General features: G+C 35.2%; 1 protein-coding gene across 1 annotated transcript in view; it reads right to left on the minus strand.

The window, feature by feature from the left end:
- Positions 1-26,633, minus strand: part of TMEM65 (transmembrane protein 65) — a 43,546-nt gene that overhangs the window by 10,266 nt on the left and 6,647 nt on the right. Inside the window, exons 2-3 of the mRNA XM_081214352.1 lie at positions 5,241-5,285; positions 2,171-2,238 (exon numbers count right to left, since the gene is read on the minus strand). Of these exons, the coding sequence (XP_081070478.1) occupies positions 2,171-2,238; positions 5,241-5,285 (113 nt within the window). The remainder of the gene's footprint in view (positions 1-2,170; positions 2,239-5,240; positions 5,286-26,633) is intronic.

A 26,633-nucleotide genomic window follows, 5' to 3' on the forward strand; every position in this document is an offset into this window, starting at 1 on the left:
TTAAAAAGCCTCTTTGGAAAATTTAACTGTTCTTGAATTATTTTGCAATTATCACAGGATAATATTTTTGCCATACCTATTACTCTTAATAAGGTTTAAGCCAGTAGTTTAATTATTTATTTCAGTACTATATAAATAAAAAACGGGTAATACGTTCCTGAAACTGGATTTCAATGTAAACCAGAAAAACAAATATTACTGAATTAGAGTCAACCATCTCAGGCCTGGAAAAATAGTCCACTCTCAGTTACACTAATAATGAGACACAGGCCTGAGTAATACAAAATAGGAACATTATAATAATTTGACTTTAGAATGTGGTTGTTCTGTTTGTTTTGTCTTGTTGGTATCTGTATTTAAACACAGATATTTGTTACTTTAGATATTTATTTCAAAGAAATAATAAGACCATACTGTGAAGGTCTTATTCAGGATCTAAGAAACTACCCAGTTTCCCTATTCTGATATCTCTTCAAAATCTCCCTGCACCCCTCTTTATGCAAAATATATCATCTCAACACTTCCCTGTAGGAAGGACAGTCTTGCATCATTTGAATATCTAAGGTCTGCCCAACTGAGGTGAAAAAAACCAAATGCTTATTAAGATGGTAGAATGAGAGATACCAGCTGTCAATAAAGAGAATCTAAAATATTGAGTGTAAAACTGAAACAGAGAAGCTTTAATTCGGACAATCTATTCAAGAACACATCAGATCTTAAACTATAGCTTCTAAATTCATCATAGTGGGGTTTTCATTACAATTAGATTTTATTTACATTAACTATTTAAATAATCTAACCAACTCAAGGTTTTAGTAATTTCAGAAAAGGTAGTGTGGTATGGTTGAATAAGTTTCTCATATTCACAGATATATAAAATAGCCAACTTGATTCTTATATACATAATAGGAAAATGTCATAATCAGTCAAAAAAACTAGCATTTTGAAATTGTATTTTAGAGGCTCTTACCAGACTGCTTTGCTAAAGAATTATGTATCCAATGGGTGTTTATCACCTTCAAATTATGTCCATGCTACAGTATCTTCTGTGACTGCTTAAGGAGCAAGATACCTTCCTGATGTGTGAACCCTGTGTTTCCTCAACCAGGTGAATGTCTAGACTTTCTGGATATCTGATCCCACCTTATCAATCTGGACATAAGGTGAGACTACATACCAAAGAAAACCATTCTTGAATGAACCAATTTTAGATATTCTTTAAGCAAATTTTATAATCCATACAATGTAAATTATACTTTTATCCCTATATTGAAACCAAATATTCTATTTATATCCATCTATAGTACATGTGACCTCCAAAACACCGAAACAAAAAACAAAAACAAACAACAACAACAAAAAAAACCCTGGCATCTCTCAAATATATTTCCCTCACATTCAATAATCCTAAAATCATTCTATTTCTTTTTTGAGTGGTCTCCTACAAAACACCCAGAATTTATAGAGCTTTTTAAAAGTTTGAGTCAGTGAAGAGAAGTGGAGAGAGCACCGGGCAGTTTCAGAAGACCTGCATTTTCATCATGACTTTATAATCTGGATCCAGTATTGGTATCTAGTGACAAAGAAGTGTCACAGAAGAGTAAGAAAGATAAGTCAGCCATCCCTGAGACTAAACAATACTTGTAAGAAACAACCTTAAATTAAAATGACTTCAGCAAAGGAGAACTTTTTAACACTATGATGAAACAAAGACTGAAGGGTTCATTATTCACAGTATTCTGAATTGAAACTTAAATCATCTTTGGGTTAAATGGATAGATTGTATATCCAAACACCCTTTAAAACATTTTTGTATGGGAAAACTGGACAAGGAACTAATTAATAACATACACATGATGAGAACTGCTGATACAATTAAAGAACATTAGAAAATTTTACATACTTTATTCTTTAGTAAGAATGTTGAAACTAGAACAGAATAATACAGACCCAATAAATATGTGTTTATTATTGTCAATGCTTTACCAAAAGTCTTAATGATGCCTTAAAAATTGAGCTACAGTCTAATTAACCTGAAATATAGTTAAAATAGCCTTGTTCATTATGATATTAATTAAAACTTTATAGCTACAATATGTAAATTATTAGGAAAATTTAGACCACATTAATTTCTTTATTAACTCAAAATAGAAGGGTTGAAAGAACTTACTGCAACAATCATAATTGCATTATCCAAAAAGCCAAACCCTATGAAAGGTATCGCATTGTGGATGAATACTGAAAAACATCAAAAACAGAAAAATATGTTTTAAGATTTCTATAATTTTAAAATGACAAAAACAGACTATATGATTAAACTCTCATAAATAGATTTGATTTAAGTTTTGGAATTTGCTTTCCGTTCCCCATAGACAAAAGATTCTGCTTTTCCTCTGTTTATATACTTGGTGGAAGATATACTGGGGAAGAAACAAAATAAAAAACACATAACATGTAAAATTAATTGTGTTAGCCTTTTGTGTTTCCTTATTGGCAACGCACACACGTACAAATTACATACAGTTAATGACACAACAAATTAATACACGAGTACCATGTTTTACCTGTTAAATTACTATTGACATCAATCTTTTTCTCTCTTAGACCTAACGACTGATACCATAAAATTGATCTCCATATTAGAAATAATAAAAAGTGTTCTGAATCAAATATCAGGGAAGCTATCTGGTGGTCACTTATACTCACTAAACAATTTTTTAAACAAATGTTAGGAAAATGTGATGATCTCATCTGTCTTAGACATCTGTGTTCAAAGTCCTCTTTCCCCCCTCAACACATCAGTATCCCTGATAGCTTTCACCAACTAAAACAAACAATATTTGATTTAAATGAAAATGTAACTTGATCTCTTCCTACCAAAGGCACATCTCACCCTATTTATCTAGTACATAATCTGAATGACCTGAGAAAACAGAAGTGTAACTAGGAAGAACTAATACCTATTTTAAAAATATATTTAGTGTCATTTTTTTCCTATTTACATCTTCAGCACATTGCAGAATGCCTAGTGCACAGTAGATGCTCAATAAACATTAGTTAAATAAGTTGAGGACAACTAACTTGGAAAGGAAGAGAATTCCAGATTAAGAGAATTTAAGGAAGACTGTGAAACAGATTAAAAGCTGGGGATAGTTAAGACTTTATTCTATAAATTTGCCAAGGTATAGTCAACATCCATTCAACTGAGGACTTTTTAAAAATAAACATCAAGGCTCTGAGTTTTATACCACATCCAAAAAATAGTCCCTTAAACCGATTGGTTATATATGTGTTCAGTGCCTTTAGATCTTTTTTATTTTAATGCAGTTAAGTCCACAAAAAGTATAATTAAAATATAATCCAGAAGTTATGAAAATTTGATACCACTCTACACCAATCAGAGAAGGCTAATAAACAGTAAAACAAGAAACATTTCTACCCACAAGCACTGTCAAAGACTAAGATCAAGGGGGAAAATAGTATATATCCTAGGTCATTTCAGAGTTCTCGTTATCAAATAAGAATGTCCCAGGTAAAAAGCAGCATCTTTTAAATTATAAAGCATATTGTTTTGTTTTGTTTTTAAGCATATTGTTTTAAAAGCTATGAAAGATGATAAAAATCAAGTGGCACATTAATGAAATGGGATTTTTTAATTAAAGAGTCTAGACTTAGTTCTTTGACTTTTTGCCTAGATCCAGCTGCTTAATGACCAGACATTCAAAATTTTATAATCAGCTTCTAAAACACATACAGAATTTCAAAAACATATTACAAATTTGACATGCCAAAAGAATATAATGAAATTTTAAAAATTCACCATATGAAACATTTACAGTGAAAAGAGAGCTACTTAAATGTATATCTGGAGAGAAGACTCTCCAGACATCTCAATCATCTTTGAAATGTAAATATGGCAAAGTAACTATGAAACCTTTGGGATTACTAAACATTTTAGGGTTAATTTGATGGCATCTCTAAAACTGGCTAGTTATATATATCTTAAAATTAGGTGTCAAGGTTATTAAACTAAGTTTAAGATTAGACTAATTGCTATCTTAGTAAAAACTTGGTCATAAAACCAAGGCATGTTGCTACACTGCTATAATAATTACCTGGAACTATAAAATATATTATGCTTTGATGTTTAGACCTAAGTAAATGTGTCCTGCAACTAAAAATTTATTTTCATTCCAAAGGAAAATTGTAAGTTTCAGAAAGTCAAATAAACATGTACTGGACACTCCACAGGGCACTTGAGATACAAAGATACTTGGTTACCAGCCCTCAAGAAGTTTGGGTATGATAACACAGCCATATAAGCAGGTAATTTCAATATGACCCCCAAAATGGTAACAGCATTATACAGTGCTATGGATATTGATTGTATGAATCCAGGCTAGAAGAATAAAAAAAGATTACCTAGGAAAGAAAGGTCTTAAAGAATTCTTAAATTGTTTTGATATCTGGGAAAAGTTACTTATTTCTAATACAAATTATATTCTACCTCTGAGAGTAAAAAGAACTATTAAAAAGAACTGGCTACTAAATTTTAATTATATAAGTTTGCTCTCCAGCATGTAATGATATCCTACCAATTTCTTCAGTTTCCTTTGGGAAATATTATTCTCTAACTCAGTAGTTGTTAGCAAATCACATCTAATATTTAGCTTTAACTTACAACCTATTCAAATTCACTGCACCGCTAAATAATTCTCTTCTTCCATTGTCTTTATAGTAAGATCCCAAACTATTTTACATTACTTTGGTGTTAGCCCTTGAATATTTATTCCAATCGTAATAAAGAAAGCACATCAGCAGCACTGTAAAGTTCTTCTTCCTGGTGGTTTAAAATGAACTTTACTTTCTTCATTATTACAAACAACAAATCAGAGTATTTTCTCCACCAAAGAAAATAGCCTAGAAATTCTAGTTCTGAAATTACCCAACTTAAATCCAAACTAAACATACCCTTCTCCTTGGGAATTAAGAAAACCTCTACTATAATTCTATCTCTAGACGGTAACAATATTTAAACAATAATAGATATGGTTAACAATCTTAGAAATTCCATAATACTGTAATATGTCTTAAACCAAGTTTACAAACTTTTTGCTTCACCATAATAAATAGGATAATCCACTCTATCTGGAATGATTTCTGTACTATTAATGAGTAACACAATTATTTCAAGTCCAAAAGACAGATGCACAAATATTTAACAATTATAGAACCATTACCATATCTCAGCTGTCCTGGGGTGGGTGGTAGAGCTTCCAATTTTTCTGAAGGGGAAAGAAAGGGTGTGGTCAAGAATTAGTTACTATAGCATGATTTCTTTTTTATTACAATGAAGAAAATACCAGCAGAATTACAAAGTGAGAGAATAGAGTTTTTCATAAATTATCTTTAGGTTAATGGACCAAAGTTATCCATACAGGAAATATTACTTGGTATAGATTAAATTACAAAGCTAGAAAACAAAACTGAGCTTTAGTTACAGGCCTACCATGGACCCTATAGCCCTGAGTAAATAATTTGCTTTTTGGTTTTTCGTAAGTCCTTGTATCTATATAATGACACTGTTCACACAAATTACAGTGAAAAAAAAAAAACTTCAGAAATATAGCTACCCTTCTTTAAAATGGCAACCCTAAATGACTTAAGAAATATATACCGAACAAACACTGATAATACTCAAGTAGACCTAGATGTCCTTTAAAAATAGGAAAATAATATTTTAAAGCAATGTATTACACCAGTAATTTCACCAGTGTTATGTTCCTTAATTTATATCCCTAGATAATATACTGAATATTTTGAGTTTTGAAACCTATACTACTGGATAATTAGAATATTCTACACAATAAAATGACCCAAAAGAGTAGAGTATCATTCAACAAATAGCAATATTACTTATATGTCATAATAAACACAGAAAGTTTTCCCAAGTATATATATCAAAGTAAGTAACTTCAAGTGCCATCATTAAATCTAAAAATTAACAATTGTTACAAAGAATCTACCTACCTAATCTCATAACAATAAACAACTCACCATTTATAAGTAAGAGTAAGCTATGGTAAAATGGCAGAGAATTCCACCTTCTTTATCCTCACTCAATCCAACAGAAGTAACTGACAACCTACACAGAAGAACCCAAACCATGGATCGCTCTGCTCTAAAGATTCAGTACAAACAACCGAAGTGTCCAAGGAAATTCATTACAAACTGGATATATATTTTCTAAAATATTTATTTATAATCTATGACAACATAAGAACTGAAGAAATTATTTTTTAAAAAGGAAAAAGCAAATAAATCTCCATTAATAAGCTATATAAAAAGGAGTATGATTCATATTTGTAAATGTTATTTTACTAAAAAGCATATAGTATCATAAAGGCTTTATAATAAGAAATACGCTAAAACCTAGAGTTTAGGCAATTACTGAATTATTCAGAAAGTTCTAAGAATGCAAGTTTGTTTTTCCTTTTTTAGAACAGTTAAGAAATGAAGATATCCTAAAACTTCGTAGAATTTTACATCTGCTTAGAATATACTTTCCATTCTTTGACTAGCACTGTTACTTCAAAATCTACTTTGAAAGCATGCAAATAGTTTTCCAAATTTTTAACAAGAAATATAAGATATCACTGTACTTCCACAGAGTTTTCTGGTGAAGTAAACATGCAAAAGTGGTTACATACCAGAACTATTTCCTAGTTGCATTACTCTCATTATCACTACAGTTCTGACACTGTGAGAAGTCCTTGTCAGTTGACTGGAACATCCTGAAATACCTAAAAATTCAACAAGCAGGACCTTCCCAATATAATGAGAATATACAGAGTCCTTGCTTTTACTTCTTCAAATTCCTTACATATTGAGCAAAATATTTAAAATATTTTACAACTCCTAAGACAAAAGGATAAGGGCTAGGCAAATGTATAACGTGTAGCGGTAAAGAGGAAAAAAAAATCAAATAATGTAACCAATATTCTTAATCTGTCTTTCCAAGTACACATAAGGATTAAAAAATTAAAGGTAATGAAAAATAATTTTTTTAAAAGATAGTGAAAAAGAAAGAAATATAAAGTAAAGGAGACAGAGCAGGAAAGAAAACCACTAGCACAGAGATTAAAGTAAAATCAAAGCACAGATTTTTGCCTCCTGCATCATAAAGAACCTAGGGAGTAATAAGAGTAAATATGAAAGGAACATTTCCTAGAACATGAAAATTTTATGGGAAAGTATCTATAAAAAATTGTGAATCATAAATTGATCAGTTTGAGGATTCTGACACTATAAGTTGTCTTCTTTACTACATTAACTGAAAGAAAATAAAATACATATCAGAAGTTAAAGGGCTTCCCTGGTGGCGAAGTGGTTAAGAATCCGCCAGCCAATGCAGGAGACACGGGTTCGAGCCCTGGTCCGGGAAGATCCCACAGGCGGCGGAGCAACAAGCCCATGCGCCACAGCTACTGAGCCTGCGCTCTAGAGCCCGTGAGCCACAACTACTGAGCCCACGTGCCACAACTACTGAAGCCCGCGAGCCTAGAGCCTGTGCTCTGCAACGAGAGAAGCCACGCAATGAGATGCCCGCACACAGCAACGAAGAGTAGACCCCTCTCACTGCAACTAGAGATGGCTCGCGAGCAGCAACAAAGACCCAACGCAGCCAAAAATAAAACCAATAAAATAAATAAATTTAAAAAATAATTTAAAAAAAAGAAGTCAAAAACATTAGATGTATAACACACAGCAAAACTCAATCTTGGAAATAAGCCCAAGGTTTCAGCAATCTATACAAGTTTTAAAATGTCATGGCTTCCAATTTAACCTCCATGAAAAGTCATAATAAACCCCAAAGCTTTACTTCCCTACATATATATCTTTTTTTTTTTTTTTTTTTTTGCTGTACGCGGGCCTCTCACTGTTGCGGCCTCTCCCGTTGTGGAGCACAGGCTCCGGATGCGCAGGCTCAGCAGCCATGGCTCACGGGCCCAGCTGCTCTGAGGCATGTGGGATCTTCCCGGACTGGGGCACGAACCCGTGTCCCCTGCATCAGCAGGCGGACTCTCAACCACTGCGCCACCAGGGAAGCCCTACATATATATCTTAACGATAAAATTTTTCTTCTGACATATGGTAAACTATGTACACTTACATGGAAATGTATTCTAATCTACTGTTTTATTAATCAGAATTTGGAGTTAGAAAAACCAGTTCTTTCAGTTACTCTATGTGTGTATGTATGTGTTACATGCATCATAATTTCTCTCTTCTTTTCTAAATATTTTAAAATAAGGGCTTCCCTGGTGGCGCAGTGGTTGAGAGTCTGCCTGCCCATGCAGGGGATGCGGGTTCGTGCCCCAGTCCGGGAAGATCCCACATGCCTCAGAGCAGCTGGGCCCGTGAGCCATGGCTGCTGAGCCTGCGCATCCGGAGCCTGTGCTCCACAACGGGAGAGGCCGCAACAGTGAGAGGCCCGTGTACCGCAAAAAAAAAAAAAAAATCTAACCAAGAAATTACAAAAAAGTGAAAACTACAGACCAATATCCCTCATGAACACAGACAGAAAAAATTTTAATGGAATGATAACTGTTCTGCTTTCCCAAAGTGTGTTTATTCACAATAGTGGCAAAAAATAACTAACATTCAGACTTCCTTACATTTTTCCCTTTCTGATATTTCTCATTGTTTGAAGGAGAAGTTGTGCTTAACAAGGTTCCATGTCTAGAAACATATAGATTAGGAAAATTACCTGTATGTGTCTATGAGATAGTATTTACAAATAAAATTTTTTTCCTTTTGATTTCACAGTTAGAAGTCTTTGCTGGAGGGAGAGTAAATAAGACAGTTCTTGCAAACTGCTAATTTATACCATACCAAATCAAATAAAAATTATTTTAAGTGGGACTATCTCTCCTTCTGATCTGTCCTTGAGAACATATATTCAATTATTGTATAGACAAATCTTTTCCAAATTAAAAAGCACCTAAGATATTCATTACAAATCCTGAAAACATAAGAAAGTACTTTCCATGCTTAAATATAAAAATTTTCAACACTTTCAACATTTTGTTTTGCTTCAGTAACCCAGGAAGATTAGAGAAAACAGTTTAAAACATTTAAAGCAATTTCACTTTTATTAAATGAAATTCTAATTTTTTAGAATGTACAAAGAATGAGGTATTCCAGTTAGTTTTCTAGTTAACTAAAGCAACCAGAGAACAGATGTAGCTTATAAAATACTGTTACTACCTAAGTAATACTGAATTCTTTAAAAAGAAATACTTCTTTGATGAATTGGAATATTATAGTGCATCAGAATCATCATTTTCATGCTCAATTATTATCTATTTAGGAGATATAAAACTGAGGGTCACTGTCACATAAAAATCAGGAGAGAACAAAACACAAATTAAGGCTTTTTTCTCCTATTTCAGGAATAAAAATATATTTAATCCAGCAGCTTTTTATATTTTATTATATAAATATAAGAATATAAGAATTGTTTTATACTATATTCACTTAAAAAGGGGGGAAGTTGGATTAGGAAGAGCAAGACAAAGGGAGAAATGAGAAACAGAGCAAGGTAAGAAAAACAGATGAGGAACAAATGTAGAGAATTTTTAAAAAGGGAGGGAGAGAGAGAGTTTTTGAAGGGAGCCTCAGAGAAGGCCACACAAGAAAGAGACTTCCTAGATCTGGGCAAATGAGTTGGTGGGACATGGTTTTTTTCAGTCCCGCTACTGTATTTCTTTGTTGATTAGTCATCAGGTAGTCTACACTTGACACCTTTGGATCAGACTCCACTGTGCACACAGATACCTCCTAATATATACACACTGCTAAGCACTATGGGAAAACCAGATGAACAGATATTATCTCCAGCTATGCCAGGGGTTCCCAGGCTTTGCTGTAGGACACAGATCTAAAGGTTTCCAAATCCCCAGGCCATGTTCTAAAAGCTTATTTTAAAATAAATTCCTGACCAATTGTTTATCATTGTCTTTTTTTTTTTTTAAACCTAAAATGGCATCTGGTGAGAACGGAAATTAACTAACTGTAGGCTCTAATTTAAGCTGAATTCCAATCAGTTTTTTTTTTTCCTGTGGTGAAAAATAAACAATAATAATTTTTTGATTGGTAAGATTAAGAAGCAGTTTTTCCCAAGACATACCTTTGGGACAGTATTCCTACAATCAAGCCTATACTACACTATTTCGATGACCTCTAATCATAGAAGAACAAATATCACCATTTTAAAGCTCACATTTGTTTTATTTATTTATTTATTTTTAAAGTTTATTTATTTATTTTTTTGGCTGCACTGGGTCTTCGTTGCTGCGCGTGGGCCTTCCCTAGTTGGGGCGAGCGGGGGATACTCTTCGTTGCGGTGTGTGGACTTCTCATTGCGGTGGCTTCTCTTTTTGCAGAGCATGGGCTCTAGGTGCGCAGGCTTCAGTAGTTGTGGCACGCAGGTTCTAGAGCGCAGGCTCAGTAGTTGGGGCACATGGGCTCAGTTGCTCCGCGGCATGTGGGATCTTCCCGGACCAGGGCTCGAACCTGTGTCCCCTGCATTGGCAGGCAGATTTTTAACCACGCGCCACCAGGGAAGCCCCTCACATTTGTTTTAATCCTGGAAAATTCCTACTAGGTTTTACCAAAATGTCTTAGAATCCTTCATAACTAAAATGTAACATACATTCAAATACTTTTATCACTGCTATGAACATACTAAAATTTACCTTTTATATTAATGCTTAGAATAAAGTAGGAAAATTCTTTTAAATTGTGCTTTTCAGGAATATACAACATGCAAGTTTTAGAATAGAACCACTGGGAATAGAACAAGTGCCTGTAACCTGGCCATAAAATGCCTTGTGCCTTTGTGCTTTTCAGTCAAAATTGATTGTTATATCAATTTGGATATAACAAAGATTGGGATTGACATATATACACTAATATGTATAAAATAGATAACTTATAAAAACCTGCTGTATAGCACAGGGAACTCCACTTTGCTGTACAGCAGAAACTAACACAACATTGTAAAACAACTATACACCAATAAAAAGATAAAATTTTAAAAAAATGAAATGAAGATACCAAAAGAACCCCCAAATACTGTAGAGCCTCCATTAATTAAAAAAACCCCCAAAACATAGGAATTTACTGCAAACATCTTACATTAAATAAGCCATATTTATATACACACGTATATAATTCACACAAATATTTATTTATTCATATTTATGTATATAAAAAGGACAAGGATGTTGAGTTTTTTAACTTAAGAGTGATTTTTAAGTAAAAATTAGAAAATAACATTTTAAATACTAAATTCCTTTGGTTTATCTAAATGAATAAGTTACACTTTTCAACTAAGAAGGTTATATACCTTTATTGTAGAAAGTTAATGAGACTCAGAAAAACAAACCAAAAAAAACCTTCAAACTACCTATAATTTATCAGAAATGAACATTTTGATGTATTATCCTTCAATCTTTTTTCTATAGAGAGGTATACACAAAATTGTGTTCCGCCATTTTCACAAAGCACTATGTGGTGAATATTTCCCCCTTAAATTTTTTAAGGCAATAATTGTATTGGTGGTATTGTATTTCATCATATGATACATAGTAGTTTAATCCCCTATGACTAGATATTTATTCTTTATTCTTTTTCACATTTATATATAACACTTACACAAACATGTACCTAAATCTTTTTATGTTCCCCTGAAAGTTCTTTATGGTAGATTCTTTTTATTTTTATTTATTTATTTTTTTTTGGCGGTACGCGGGCCTCTCACTGTTGTGGCCTCTTCTGTTGCGGAGCACAGGCTCAGTGGCCATGGCTCATGGGCCCAGCTGCTCCGAAGCATGTGGGATCTTCCCGGACCGGGTCACGAACCCGCGTCCCCTGCATCGGCAGGCGGACTCTCAACCACTGCGCCACCAGGGAAGCCCTATGGTAGATTCTTAAGTGGCATTACTGAGTCCAAAAAAAGGGGCATACATTTAAGGATTTTTAAAATTTTGCAAAATTTCTCTCAGAAAAAGTATGCTAAATTACTCCCATCTTGCTACATTTTTATTTTTTTATTGTTATACTGTACTAAAAATATTCTCATGTTTTCGGAATATAGGTAAAATGTCATTAAAACAAAATCCTTGAAAGAAATTTCCAGGCCCCAATCAATTGCCAAGTTATTTTAAGTGGCAAAAGATTCCAATACAACAAATAGGTAGGACAGGTCAAAGGAGTTTATTACTATATTTCCCCTTAAAAATAATTTTTAAAAAATCTTCAGTCCAATATCGACAAGTGGTTCTAAAATATCTTTTAGGATAAACTAAGCCTAGTGTATTTCTTTTCTAAATAAGTTACTGTACTAAGAAAAATATCTTAAATTGAAAATCAAGGGCTTCCCTGGTGGCGCAGTGGTTGAGAATCTGCCTGCTAATGCAGGGGACGTGGGTTTGAGCCCTGGTCTGGGAAGATCCCACATGCCGCGGGGCAACTAGGCCCGTGAGCCACAACTACTGAGCCTGCGCGTCTGGAGCCTGTGCTCCGCAACGAGAGGCCGCGGTAGTGAGAGACCCGCACACTGCGATGAAGAGTCGCCCCCGCTTGCCACAACTAGAGAAAGCCCTCGCACAGAAACGAAAGACCTAACACAGCCAAAAATAAATAAATAAATTAATTAATTAAAGTACCCTTAATTAAAAAAAAAAAAGAAAATCAAAATACTTAAGTAGAAAAAAGTAAGTGGAACACCTACACTTCATTTTAGCCTCCGCTATAAAACAAAACGTGTTTACAAAGGTGGTGCTGGAAAACAAAACTACCCCCCTTAACACAGTGAGTTCTATAACATTATGTAATAAAAATTATAATTTGTTGGGAACTATACTCAATATTTTAACCTATAAGGGAAAAGAATCTGAAAAAGAATAGATGTATACATATGTATAAATGAATCACTTTGCTGTACACCTCAAACTAACACAACATTGTAAATCAACTATACTTCAATTTTTTTAATAAATAAATAATTTTAAAAAAACTATGATCTGTCATTTTCGTTGTTAAACCTTCCATTAAATTTAACCATACGTTACAAGTATAAATCCAAACTTGAAACGAAAGAAAATCTAAAGAACAAAAAGAAAGGTCTTGGTTTCCAATATGCTTTCACAGCAAAAATAATTCTAAATGTGGTAACTTATTTCAGTCTATTATCATGGACATAAATATCAATAAGATCACAAATCAAGGGAAAAATTCAGAATCATTTATAATAGACAGCAAGAAAAGTACAGAAGCCAACATCACCCTGAGATGACATAAAAGGAACAGTTTAATGCACGCACTATTCCTTTAATTACAAATAACTCAATATCCTTGAAGTGTCCCCTGATGCAGTTTCTGATCATTTGACCACCTAGTATTTGTTCTAAGCCCCACCGCAGAATCTTCCCTGAGAAAGGAGAGGAAGTAGCTTTGGCAACACAAATCACAATTTGACCTAAAAAGAGATTTATGAAAAGAACAGAGATGGAACTGCTGCATTTAAACAACAGTTTTTGGGATTACAGGTTTCAATTACCCATATTTCTAAATAGATATCTGCTTAGACTTTTAACAGAACCAAGAGTTCCAACGGGTAAGGTTAAATTTACAATAATATATAACACATTAAAGAAAACAAACTTAAAATGAAAACCATGCTGTATGCAAAATAATTTAAGCAAAGTAAATCATATCAAATGCCAAAAAACTCAAACATGCACCAAAAAGGGTTTATAAAGCTACAAGGCAATATTTTTTAAAAGAAACAAATTAATATGACTAAGCAATATACTTATAAAAACTGACATTCCAACTGAAAAATGAAACACTTTAGAAATTGAAAGAACTTTTTAATTTAGTAAATTTCAATTAACAGGTCTTGTCTTTTACAATGACTATTAATTATAAAAGGACTTTTAAATTATTATGATTTTGTAATTTTATTTAGCATTTAAAAGTTTACTGCAACTTGTACATTATTTAGTAAAGAAATTTTTACTTAGATCATGCAATAGTGTCACCTCACTAACCTTCAGGGGAAGGTAACATGCAGCCTGGGGCTTCAATGCAACCTAGACTAGGATCCAGTTTACTTAAGGGCAGCTAACCAATTCCTGGTCTGAGGCAGTCCAGTGGTATAACAGTTGAGGACAGGAGTTGGCCAGTAGTAATGATGAGGAAGCTGATAGTACCCAATTAATCATCACCTTTATTAACCTCATTAATGTAGTAACCTGTTAATTATTTAACTCTGGCTTAAGAAATAGTAAATACTATAGATGTACAGTAATTTATTTCTCTTATGTCTGTCATCTCATGGAGTTTTTTTTTTGTTTAGGATAATCAAACATACTATTGATTTGTGGTTGCTTTTACACATCTTACTTGTGTATTTGGAGTAATTATATACACTACTTAACACAGAGACTATATTCCTTCCCTTCCTTCATGTCAAAGGAAAAGAGACAAGGCAAATAATTACTATATATAATGACTTTCCTTTTTTTTTTTTTAAAGGCTAAGATATTAAAACAACAATACAACTTTTAAAAAAAAAGTCAGATCTGGGGCATTCCCTCGTGGTCTAGTGGTTAGGATTCGGCCGGTGCTTTCACTACTGTGGCCTGGGTTCAAGCCCTGGACAGGGAACTGAGATCCCACAAGCTGCACAGTGTGGCCAAAATAAGAAAAAAAAGAGTCAGATCTTGTTACTTTTACTTATTAGGTATAGAGAGAAACAGTACTATATAACATTAAATTTAAAAAATCATATAACTAAGTATACATAACATTATATTATAGATGGAAAGCTTAAAGTGAGTTATAAAAAAATTATTCGTCTTGGAACATCATAAGTGGTTGGTATATCTGTGGGTATGGTGACATAAATCCCCAGAAAACATTCATTTTAAAATAAAATTGCTTAACATTAGGAAGGAGCAGAGATTTTTCAGTCAGTGCATTGACTTTTTCCCTTTCAATCATTCCCCAAATAAAAATTCTTTCACAGCATGTTAGAGCTGAAAGGATCCTTAGAAACAATCTGCCAGTGGTTCTCAATATGCTACCTCACCCTGGAAAATGCCTGGAAATGCAGCGTTGTTTGTGGATGTGAAAATGACTGAGAAATGCTACTAGCATCAGGGATTCTAAACATCCTACAATGCACAGGAGAGCCCTTCATAATGAAGAATTATCCAGCCCAAATGCCAATAGTTTGCCCACTTGGTAGTATACTGACTTAATTCTCCATTTTGAAGATTCAGCCACTTTGGTCCAGGGATGTTAGGTGACTTACTCAAGGACACACAACTTGGTCTAGAACCCAGATTCTCATTCTCTTGCTCTACTTCTCTTTCAATGAGTCAATTCTCAATGGGAAAACATAAAAGAACCAAGAATCAATTGTATATGAATACATAAAACACTGTCAAAACATTGGTCATGCATTAGTATTTGAAATTGAAGTAAAAATGCAATTAATTAAAATACTAACACCTTTTAAAATTCCTTTTTTCTCCCCTAAAATGTCATTCCCTTTCATATACATCATTTTCAAATATCCATCAAAGTTAGAAGAAAGAAGAGGAAATCAACTGATTTATTATGGTTACAAATAGAATATTTTCTGAATGGGAAAATTACATGGTTTCTACTGGTTTCAGAACAACAGGATAACCTATAGTATAGTGCTAATCTCCCCTGCTAACCCTGAAGAAATTTATTATAGTGAAGAGCACTGAACTAAAAATCCAAAAGCCTTGACACTAATCCCTGCCCTGCTACATATGTATATATATATAACTAGTCACCAAATCTTGACTATATCATAAATCCTCTAGATCTCAGTTTCATGTTACATAAAATGAGGAGTTTAGGGTCTCTGCATCCCTTCTAGCTCTAAGATTCTAATTCTATATTTCTTGTTTATTATATAGCTAGTAGGATTTAAAAAAAAATAAGAGGCATACCACCTAAACATTCATGAAGAAGCACGCTACAGTGAGTAGGGTTATAACTGAAGACTGAGTCTCAAAGGCTGATCGCTGACAGGTTAAATCCTACGATTAGTTATTGTTCAGCAGCACCTTACCTCCTAGTGATATCATTTGCCATTATCTATAGAATAAGTATCATTCCTTTTTCCCTACATTGTCCTAAAAATGAGGACTAACAATCTACAGAATAACCCAAAATTAAAACTTTCTTCTTCAAAAGACAGTTTCATTAAATGCTTAACTTCTGCATACACACTGAGATTAAACTTTTCAACTTCAGAGTTAATTAGAACTGGCAAAGTAGAGCAAACTGGGGAATTTTTGCACTGCCCTAATATGTTAATATGTACACATGTGTGTATGTGTATACACACACACTATATGCCTCTCCATTTCTCAGAGGTTCTTACAGTTTAGTTCCTGCTCTTGACACTATACATACAGCCTAAGAAAACTGAGTTATATTTATCCTTACAAAATTTCAACTGGCCCATAAAATATTTCTTATTCCTTTCCAAACATTGTGTTATACTTCTTAGGCAACGCATATATATTAAATAATAATCAAAAAATAAAATATGGACAGAGAAGTATTTATTGCAATATTTTATTTCTCCCTCCCCTCCCCCCATACACACACACACACACACACACACACACACACACTCAGTTAACACAATTCCTCCTCTACTATCAGCATCACAACGCGCAACAGAAGTTAGATATCAAGCTGCATGGAGACTGAATCTGAAAAAAGTTCATGAATGGCATTAAAGTGAACTTACATAAGACTTCCAAACTATTCAAGAATATACTCTTAAAACATATTTTCCTAAAGTTCAGTTACTTAAACAGTTTCTCTTTACAATATTCTGAAGGTTTCCCTGTGTGTGGTCCTTTTATCCTACTCATTCATCCTAAAGATATTCATAATCTTTGTTGCTTCTTATGTCTCACTTGCTCTCGTTATTTCAACAACTTTGAAAATATGTTATTTAAATATAATTAAATATAAGTGATTTTGTCTTTTAAGATCATAAATGTAATCTTTCAGTTAATTAAACATGCAATTATTAGTTGACCATATCCACAAGGTCTAGGGTTAGATAATAAAAATATTCTGTAGACAGTCTAAAACACTGATGCAAACAAACAAACAAACAAACAAAAAAGACTATCACTATAACCAAAGCATTCTACTTCAAACAAGCAAGAAGTTCTGTCAAATAGATGCTTTTCCAGTTGCATTAAACATCTGACAAACAATCAATACTGCAAGATTGTACTATACCAAAACTATCAGGGGCCTCTGCTGATGGTACCTCCTTCGCTCGCTTCACAATGGCAATCTCGGGTTTAGGATACCTGCATGCTAAAAATATTTTTAAATCAATGTATTCAAGCAATAATATAAATAAAATACGTATCAGTTTTCAAATGTATATGAAATTTTGAAGTGAAACATGCTAGAATATGGGCAGTCCTCATTTTGCACAATAGTGTGGGGACATAAAAATGACAATGCAAGCTGCAAAGCAAACAATAACTGATGGGAAAAATCAAAATTGTTCTATGACTTAAAAAAAATTTTTTTGGAAAACATTAAAAATTCTCTTACTGGCAGTTATAAATATATAGGGAAAGTTTTTAAATAGTAAAACTGATGTTTATTTAATATACTGTAATTTAAAATATTAGAAACACTGAGAAATAAAGTGTTTTATGCTTTGTAAAAAAAAATTAAATGATCAAAAGTCGCTTCAATCGTGCTAGCACTCTCTTTCTCATCATATAACTTACAATATGGAACAAGCATCTTTTCTATGCCTTGGTGAATTGTCACACTCCTTTCTAAGTCTGAAATAACTTGCATTTTATCTTTCATATTTACAATATCATGAAATATCTGAGAGTTCCTTTAATGTGAAATTTTTACCAGAGTCACTTCTCTGGAACATCATCCCTTCCATCACAACCTTCTCACTTTCCTCACTCATGTCCATAAGTTTGCGGTCTCTTAGCTCCTCTGGCTGCACATCTGGAGTCTCTCAAATGGCAGCAGTTCAACAGCGTGTGAACATTCCCACAGTCAGCTCTTTCTTCTATAACCTCACTTACATTTGATTAAAATTTCACTTCAGTATTAGCACTTTGCTGCATTTTCATCTTTTTTGGGCCATCCCCTTTTCATTATCTTTTTTTTTTAAACGTCTTATAGGTATACCACTGGGAGACAAGGAGGCAACACAACTACACATTTTGCTGTCTGTGTGTGAACTGAATAACAGATAAGTAGTGACCAATCACTGACAGACCGTGAAAGAGTGATATGATTGGCCACAACCATGAGGCACCCCCCGTTTTACACAGTGATCTGTGGACTGAGGAGCCAGCAGCAACGTTAATACTTTATGTAATTACTCAGAGTTCATACACCGTGGTAAATACAATTGGAACCTTGTTGTTGGGGACTGGTGTTATGTAACTAAAACATGGTTACTAAAATTCATGCTTACGGGAACTGTGTAAAGCAGGGACTGACTGCAATAACAAAAAAATGAATTATTTAATGAAATGAGCATAAATTCAATGGTGGTGATGGGATATTGGTGACATGTAGGAGGAATGATCAAAAGAATAAATATATTAAGATAATGGGAGTCAGGTATTTTTCCATCAGAGAATAAAGTTAGAAAGACAGAAACAAGAATGTACCCTGTGATGTTGGATCAGGATTGGAAAAATTGTTATGAACTCATGTTATAATAGATATGGATAGATAGAGAAATATAAATCATATTTATTATGTATATAAATACATACATTCATATATTCACTAACTCTGTGCACTGTGGGGGCCTGAGAACAGCAACACCCTAATAGCTATGAGCACACCTAATGTGCACGTCTTGGTTTCTAAATACCATTCTACACTGAAAAAAAACAGGGCTCCTTATAGAAATGGCTGATTCCAGGGCTAGGGTAGGAAATGTGCTAAGATTAGCCTAGAATATCTCATGGTGCCAAAAAGTAAGGAAACGTTCAAAGAGTAATGGAGGTGTCAAAAAGACACAGAAGCCAACTTGAAGGAGTTACCACTGGTGAAATATGGGACTGTTTGAGGGTCAAAAATGAAAGTAATGAATTGTCACCCATTAAATAGAGTAAGAATTCATGAATATATATTGATATGAATTCATAACTTGAATAGTTGATGAGGAATGGGATATTTCATAGACTCAAGGTAACTCCCCACAAAATATTAATTACAAAAAGGAAAATAGTAACTGTCTAGTGGATAAGTCAGACAGATATTACTTCGTCAAATGTTCAAAGGAAATGGTTAACCAAGAAATAGTTAACATCATCAGGAACAAAGAAAAATCATGAGCAACGGATAGGATGAAAAAAGAACATAAAATTACTTCTGTGATATTCCTACTTAAGATGCATAACTGGAATCTATTCATGAGGAAAGAGACAAAACCAAATTGAAGTATATGCTACAAAATAACTGGTCTGTAATCCTCAGAACTATCAAGGTAATGAAAGCCAAAGGAAAGACTGACAAACTGTTTCAAATAAAGGAAATTCTAAATGCAACATGTGATTCTGGACTGGATCTTTTTGGTGTAAAGGAGCATTATTGGGACAACTGGTGAAACCTGAGTGACAGAGAATAAGATGGTAGTCATCTATCCATGTTATACTGTGGCTTATATGGGACAATATTCTTCTTTGTAGGAAGTACAGGCCAAAGTACTCCAGTTGTAGTGGGCATCGTGATGCACAGTTGATCCTTAGCTGCCCGAAGTCCTTCCGAGAGACAGCCCTCAGTGATAGTCTTCTTAGGCGACTGCTTCAGCTGAAGAATGCTGCCTCAGCCCCCTGCCCACGGCAGTTCCGCATGTAATTTCACAGAGGAAGAGGCCTGGACCTCTCACCCAACTCAGGACGGCACTGAAGGGTCGTTCTATCTCTAGACCTCTCCTCAGGTTCAGCTAAGGCTTCGGTGGAGACTGCATCACTTTACTTCTATCTCTGCCCGAAACTCCTTCCTTCCCTTGCCTTTCTAAGGTGAGGATTCCAAACAGCACTCCCAGTAAACTTCCTGCATGCTAAATTTTGTCTCAAAGACTGCTTCCCAAAGAACCTACCCTGTGCCAGGGATGACAGAGCATCATGTCAGCGACTTATTCTCAGATGATTCAGGGGAGGGAAAAAAAATCTTACTGTACTACACTTGAAACTTTTTCAGAAATTTGAGATTGTTTCTAAATTTTAAAAGTAATACAAAATTGAGTGGGGAAAACAGGAAGAACAGGATGAAGAAAAGCAGAAGAAAAAAAGTATGACACAGGACATGGTTCACTGAAGAAATGAGACTAACCAATGAACAGCATATTCAAGGTAATAATGGGAAAGAAAAAGAAATGAGAACAAAGGAATAAATCTATTACACAGCATTTATTACTCAAAAGTGATCGTTGTATAACTTATAAAATCAGTGTTAACAATTCACACTTTTTGTAATGTTCTTAACAGGTCCCTTTGAGTAGAAAAAATGCTATAATAATGTTTTCTTAAACCATAAGATCTTTCTAACACACAAACAAAATTCTGCCAGCTCACAAAATATGCCACATCTTATATTATCACTCTCACATGTTTGCCTGTTTCCTTTCAAAATGCAAGGATGCCTGAGTTTATCTATATGACCTCAACTTTCTCACCTTAAAAACAAAGACAATTGCTATAACCTTGCTACTCAAAGTATTGCCCCCCTGAACCTGTAGCACTGAATCACTGGGAACTTGTTAGAAATGCAGAACTCAAGCTCAACCTCAAATCTACTGAAACAGCATCTGTATCTCAGTAAGATTCCCAGATCATTTTATATGTACATTAAACTTTGTGAAGCGGGTTCTAGTTTTCACTGTGGGATAGAGAGAGCTACAAAGAGTATTGCTCCCACCCTTACAGTGAAATGAAGTCAAACTAAATTCAAATTTATGACTTATTTCAAACCCATAAGAGAACTCAAGTCACAAAGCAAACAATTGGCCCTAAATCAAAAGAGAAGCAGGCACCTGCAAGGACAGAGGAGACGTTAGCACATGCTTACTTGAGACAGATGCAACTGGACACCATAAGAATATGGCTAGAATAGTAAGGGAACAGGTGAAGGCAGAGTGACAGCCAGTGCAACAGTGTGAAGGCATTAGGGTACCTTCTTGCAGGTTCTTTCACCAGAAATCTCACCAGACACAAAAGGTAATAGAAGGAGCCCTAAGAAAGCATCCATTGTGGTACAGACCTAGAGGAAGGGAAAAAGCAGTAGTGCAGAAGGGACATGAAACTCTACCTGGATCCCTTTCTCAACCTCTCCTATGAGTCAAAAGCCTTAATCTGTGAGAAAGGCAAAAATACTGTCACCCATGGGCAGGTAGGGTGACTAACCATCCAGTTTGCCTGGGACTCTTTCAGTTTTAGCACTTAAAGTCCCACATCCCAGGAAAAAAATGTTCTCCCTAGCCTTTAGGTATTTTAATTTGAAAGTGGAGTTTCAAATCATCTTCTTGATTTCTCTAAGCTTCTTACCAAAGAAAATGAAAAGACATTACTTGCTAAATGGTCTGTATATTTTCTATACAATACTGCTAAAAAGAGGTATAATTTGCTTACCTGGGATATTACATTTTCCTCTGATAAACTAGAATTCTACACAGGACTCTGTAAAAAATGAGTAAACTAGTAACATATATTTAAAATAAGTTCAGACTTCTGACCGATGAGGAAAGAGGGAATCTTAATAGTACTCAAGCTACTGCCCAATACCTCCTGCCCTCCATATCCAAAGTTCCCTTTAAAGAGTTGAATCCTTCCATATTGATACTCCCTCCTCAGCCAACTAAAATCTGGCTTCTCCCCACATAATTCTTGACAAAGACATCACTCTCTTTTGTGCTATTGTATCCAATAGACCTTCTTTACTCCACCCTCCCACCTGCCAGTCTTCCTCTTATTTGAACCATCTAAAGCATCAGATCATTCCCTCTTTCTTGAAACGCTGTCTTCTTTACTTAGCTTCTGGAATACACTATTCTCGTTATTTTTCCTGACTTTGTAGACAGTCCTCAGTCTCCCTCTAGTTCTGATCCTTCTTCATTTTCCCCTCCAATAAACATTGGTGCTTTTCAGAGTTCTGTCCTGGATCTTCCTCTCCATCTATATATAGCTGTTGACACCCACACTTACATCTTCAGCCTAAACTTCTATGAGCTCCAGATTTAAGTGTATAAATACACACACATGCATAAACACACACACCTACTTCTTTGACATCTCCATTTATATTCACAAAGGTATCTAAAATCTGACATGTCCAAAATTAACACTTCAAGTTCCACACCCCCAAGTCTATTCTTTCCCCAGTCTTCTCCCTCACAGTTAATAATAACGATTTTTACTCAGCCAGTACAGTCAGAAACCTAAGTCATCACTTACTATTTCCTTTCCCTTCATTATCTGACCCTTTCTAACCCATCAGCAAGTCCTATCAGTTCACTCTCACAAGTATATCTTGACTCCATCTCCTCCTCTTCATCTCTGTGGCCACCTAGTCTCAGCCACCATCATTGCTAGCCTAGACTACTGTAACAGCTTCCTAAGTGGTCTCCCAGCTTACACATCTGCACCCTCCAATCTGTTCTCCAATAGCAGCCAGAGGGCTCTTCAAATACCATTATTTCACTAATGTGTAAATGCCTGAATGGCCTTCATATGGTTTACCCAGAAAGGTCCTGGCTAATCTGGCTTCTGCCTACCTACATCTCATCCCATTCCACTCTACCCTTTGTTCATTAAGTTCCACTCATATTTGCCTTCTTTCAATTTCTACACTATGTGAAGTCCCTTCCTATCTCAAGCTCTTGGTATTTGCTTTTCCTTCTGAGAATGCTCTTCCTCCATCTGTCTGAATGAATGGCTTCTTCTCAATCCTTTATTTTCAGCTTAAATATTACCTAAACAGAAGCCTTCCCAGATCACTTCAAGTAAAGTAAATGTCCTTCTATTTATTCTTCTAATAGCACACACTATCTATAATTATTTTATTATTTACTTTATTGCTCTTATCTTTCCTCTCTCAAAAATGTAGGTTTCATGAGAGTATTTCCCTGAATTAATTCTCTGACACACCTCCAATATGCAGTACCGAGTCTATTACGGTAGGGAGAGTAACAAATATTTGTTACACAAATAAATTTTCTAAGTTTAGAAAGGTTTTCTATGAATAGCATGTTCATTTTTTTAACTCATTTAAAAATCTAAAGGAAAATTAGAATAACGGTTAGAAAGTTAAAGATTTATAACAGTTGGAAGTCCCAAATACTAGTTTTCTGACTTTTTCAAAATCCCCCAATTTATAAACTTTTTTGCACACTGATTTTACTTTGATTTCCCTTATTTTATTTTATTTTTTGTTTTTTTGTGGTACGCGGGCCTCTCACTGTTGTGGCCTCTCCCGTTGCAGAGCACAGGCTCCGGACGCGCAGGCTCAGCGACCATGGCTCACAGGCCCAGCCGCTCCGTGGCATGTGGGATCTTCCCAGACCGGGGCACGAACCCGTGTCCCCTGCATCGGCAGGCGGACTCTCAACTGCTGCGCCACCAGGGAAGCCCTATTTCCCTTATTTTAAAAGTAACAATGCTATATTTGCTTTTGTATTGAATGTGTATATTATGCAAACATATAAAAGATAGACTAAGATATACTACCAGCACATGTGACTTTTATTGAGCATTTGAGTTGTTACCTTTCGTCCCAGCACGTGTTAAAAAAATTCCAGGTATGAATATCTACAGAAAGGTGCAATAATAAGAATAGGGGTTTTAAAGTCAAACAAAGCTAAGCTAAAAACTCTACTCTGCCACAGAGGTTTTAGGATCTTGGGCAAGCTGCTCTTAGTCTCAGCATCTTAATCCATAGAATAGAGATAATTCCTTCTCTCTCCAAGAGAAGTAAACAGAATAATTACATGAAAACTCACTTAATTAGCTCAGTATGTCTGTACCATTCAATAACTGCTAAGTAATGGTAATGAAAATGGTGCTGGCAGCAGCAATAGTGGTAGCAGTGGGATGTCTTCTATAAAATACAAGAACCATTATACAACAGAAATTCAGAAGTTATATTACAAAATATCATGCTATTTTTAAAATTACAATTGTTTTAATAACCCAGTGCCCTAAATAGTCTACCCTAAAACTCAGAAAGAAGACAGAAAATCTAAACTAAACCAAGTAAAGAACACCATTCTAACCTAAACTTCTCTGAACCTAAGTGCCTTTCAGGTATTTACAGCAACAATCCTTTGAACGGCCATAATCGTAACATTAGCAGAAATACAAGATCTTCAGTGTGAGATCTGAAGAGTCAGTGGTCCATAGCAATGTGATAGGTGCGGCTGGCTAGCTGGAGAGACAGGAGAGTAGTGGTCTGTGACCCTGAAATGTCTATCAAGATTAAACCCTACTGAATAGCATAAGGGTGAAGAGAGAAAGAGATACTGAAAGAAATATGAGAAGAAAAAAAAAAAACCACCATGGAAGAGTGACAAAGAGCAGACATTAGAAACAACAACAGACGCCCGAGAAGCAGACCTCCTTCCACAGCAGCAAAGTTTACCACAAGGGACGAATGGGGATAGAGCAGCGCGGTCCGAGGGCACTGTGGATGGAGTGGGGCAGGGGCAGGACAAATCGGACACACCTCGCCAGCACTATGACACGGTCTGAAAGCATGCCAACGGAAACAGCACAGCGTTCTGGGGGCATCTGGTGTGATGACTCGTATCTCTACAAATAGAAGTTAAGTAGCCCCAAAGAAAATCATCGTATTAAAATACAGTATACACGGACTTGGACATCTGGTACAGGCAAAACTGTGCTCGTTATACTTTTACTAAGGCAGAGAAAAAAGCAGTATGTTCAAATATGTTGCCATCAAACACAGTCAAAGTAAATGTTTCTGGGCTTCCGTGGTGGCGCAGTGGTTGAGAGTCCGCCTGCCGATGCAGGGGACACGGGTTCGTGCCCCGGTCCGGGAAGATCCCACATGCCGTGGAGCGGCTGGGCCCGTGAGCCATGGCCGCTGAGCCTGCGCGTCCGGAGCCTGTGCTCCGCAACGGGAGAGGCCACAACAGTGAGAGGCCCGCATACCGCATAAAAAAAAAAAAAAAAAAAAAAAGTAAATGTTTCTGAGGTTAAGAGGAATGATGTTTTGTACAGAGGAACTGGTTTACAAGGCAGAAATAGAGACACAGAGATAGAGAACAAACGTATGGACACCAAGGGGGGAAAGGGGGGAAAGTGGGGGTGGGGGTGGGGGGTGGGATGAATTGGGAGATTGGGATTGACATGTATACACTGATATGTATAAAATGGATAACTAATAAGAACCTGCTGTATAAAAAAATGAAATAAAATTAAAAAAAAAAAAGAGGAATGACGTTTTGTTACCTGCAAGGTCCTTTGTCTAGAAGAGTCTCTCATTTACCAGGTGGTCTGAGGTAACTACGTTATTATATTTTAACAAAGAACTACTTGCTTTCATGTCGTTGTTTTCATTCACTTAAAGCATAAACCTATGAGTCAAAGACAAGGCTAGAATCTTACATACTAATTAATTCAGCTGACGAGCAAGATGCTAATAAAATCTGCACTCAGGAATTTAGTCCCTATTTGTTCCAGTTAGCTTTATATTCTCTCATGCCAGAGAAAACCAGATAAGAGTATAATTATACAAATTCATCACTATTTTTAGAAAAACTAAAACAATCACCACTGATAGTGGTTCAATATCAGATCATTCACAACGCTCAAGATTATCCATTATCTTTATTTCTGCCTGACCCTTTGGATGACCCTATAAAGTTGCAGGCTTTATATTATTTCAATTTTTCTATCTATAAACACCTTTATAAAAATTTGCTTGTCACAACTGCTATAAAAAGTAAGAAAATAGTGACTATTGAGAGGAACACCAGCAAATTACTGGTGAATTCAACTATGGTAGTGTTTGACTTATCTGGAAGCCCTATTTTCTAAGGGTCTAATATTTAGAATTTAGTTAAGAACTTAGAAGTGAAAGGACATCACAATCAAGGAAAAGAGTTATCACAAAGCTCATTTACTTGATAATGAGGTGAAGAGTCTGATATAGCATTTCATATAAAGCGATGGCCCTCAAGCAGATTGGTTTTGCTAAAATCCTCCCTTTCCTCCCACCCAGTGTCTCCTCCAGGGAATATTTGGCAATGTCTAGAGACATTTTTGGTACACAAAACTTGGGGTGAGGAGGGTGGGAGGGTGCTACTGGCATCTAGTGGCTAGAAGACAGGGATGCTGCTAAATATCCTATGTGGAGGACAGGCCCACAACAAGAATTATCCAGCCCAAATGTCAATACCGCCAAGGCTAAGATATCCTGATATAGAGGAAAGAGTCTTACACATCTCTGTCTCCCTCTGTCTCTCTCTATAT

The sequence above is a fragment of the Mesoplodon bidens genome (assembly GCF_964165515.1).
Source record: "Mesoplodon bidens genome assembly, chromosome: 16".
In the NCBI taxonomy this organism is placed as follows: Eukaryota; Metazoa; Chordata; class Mammalia; order Artiodactyla; family Ziphiidae; genus Mesoplodon; species Mesoplodon bidens.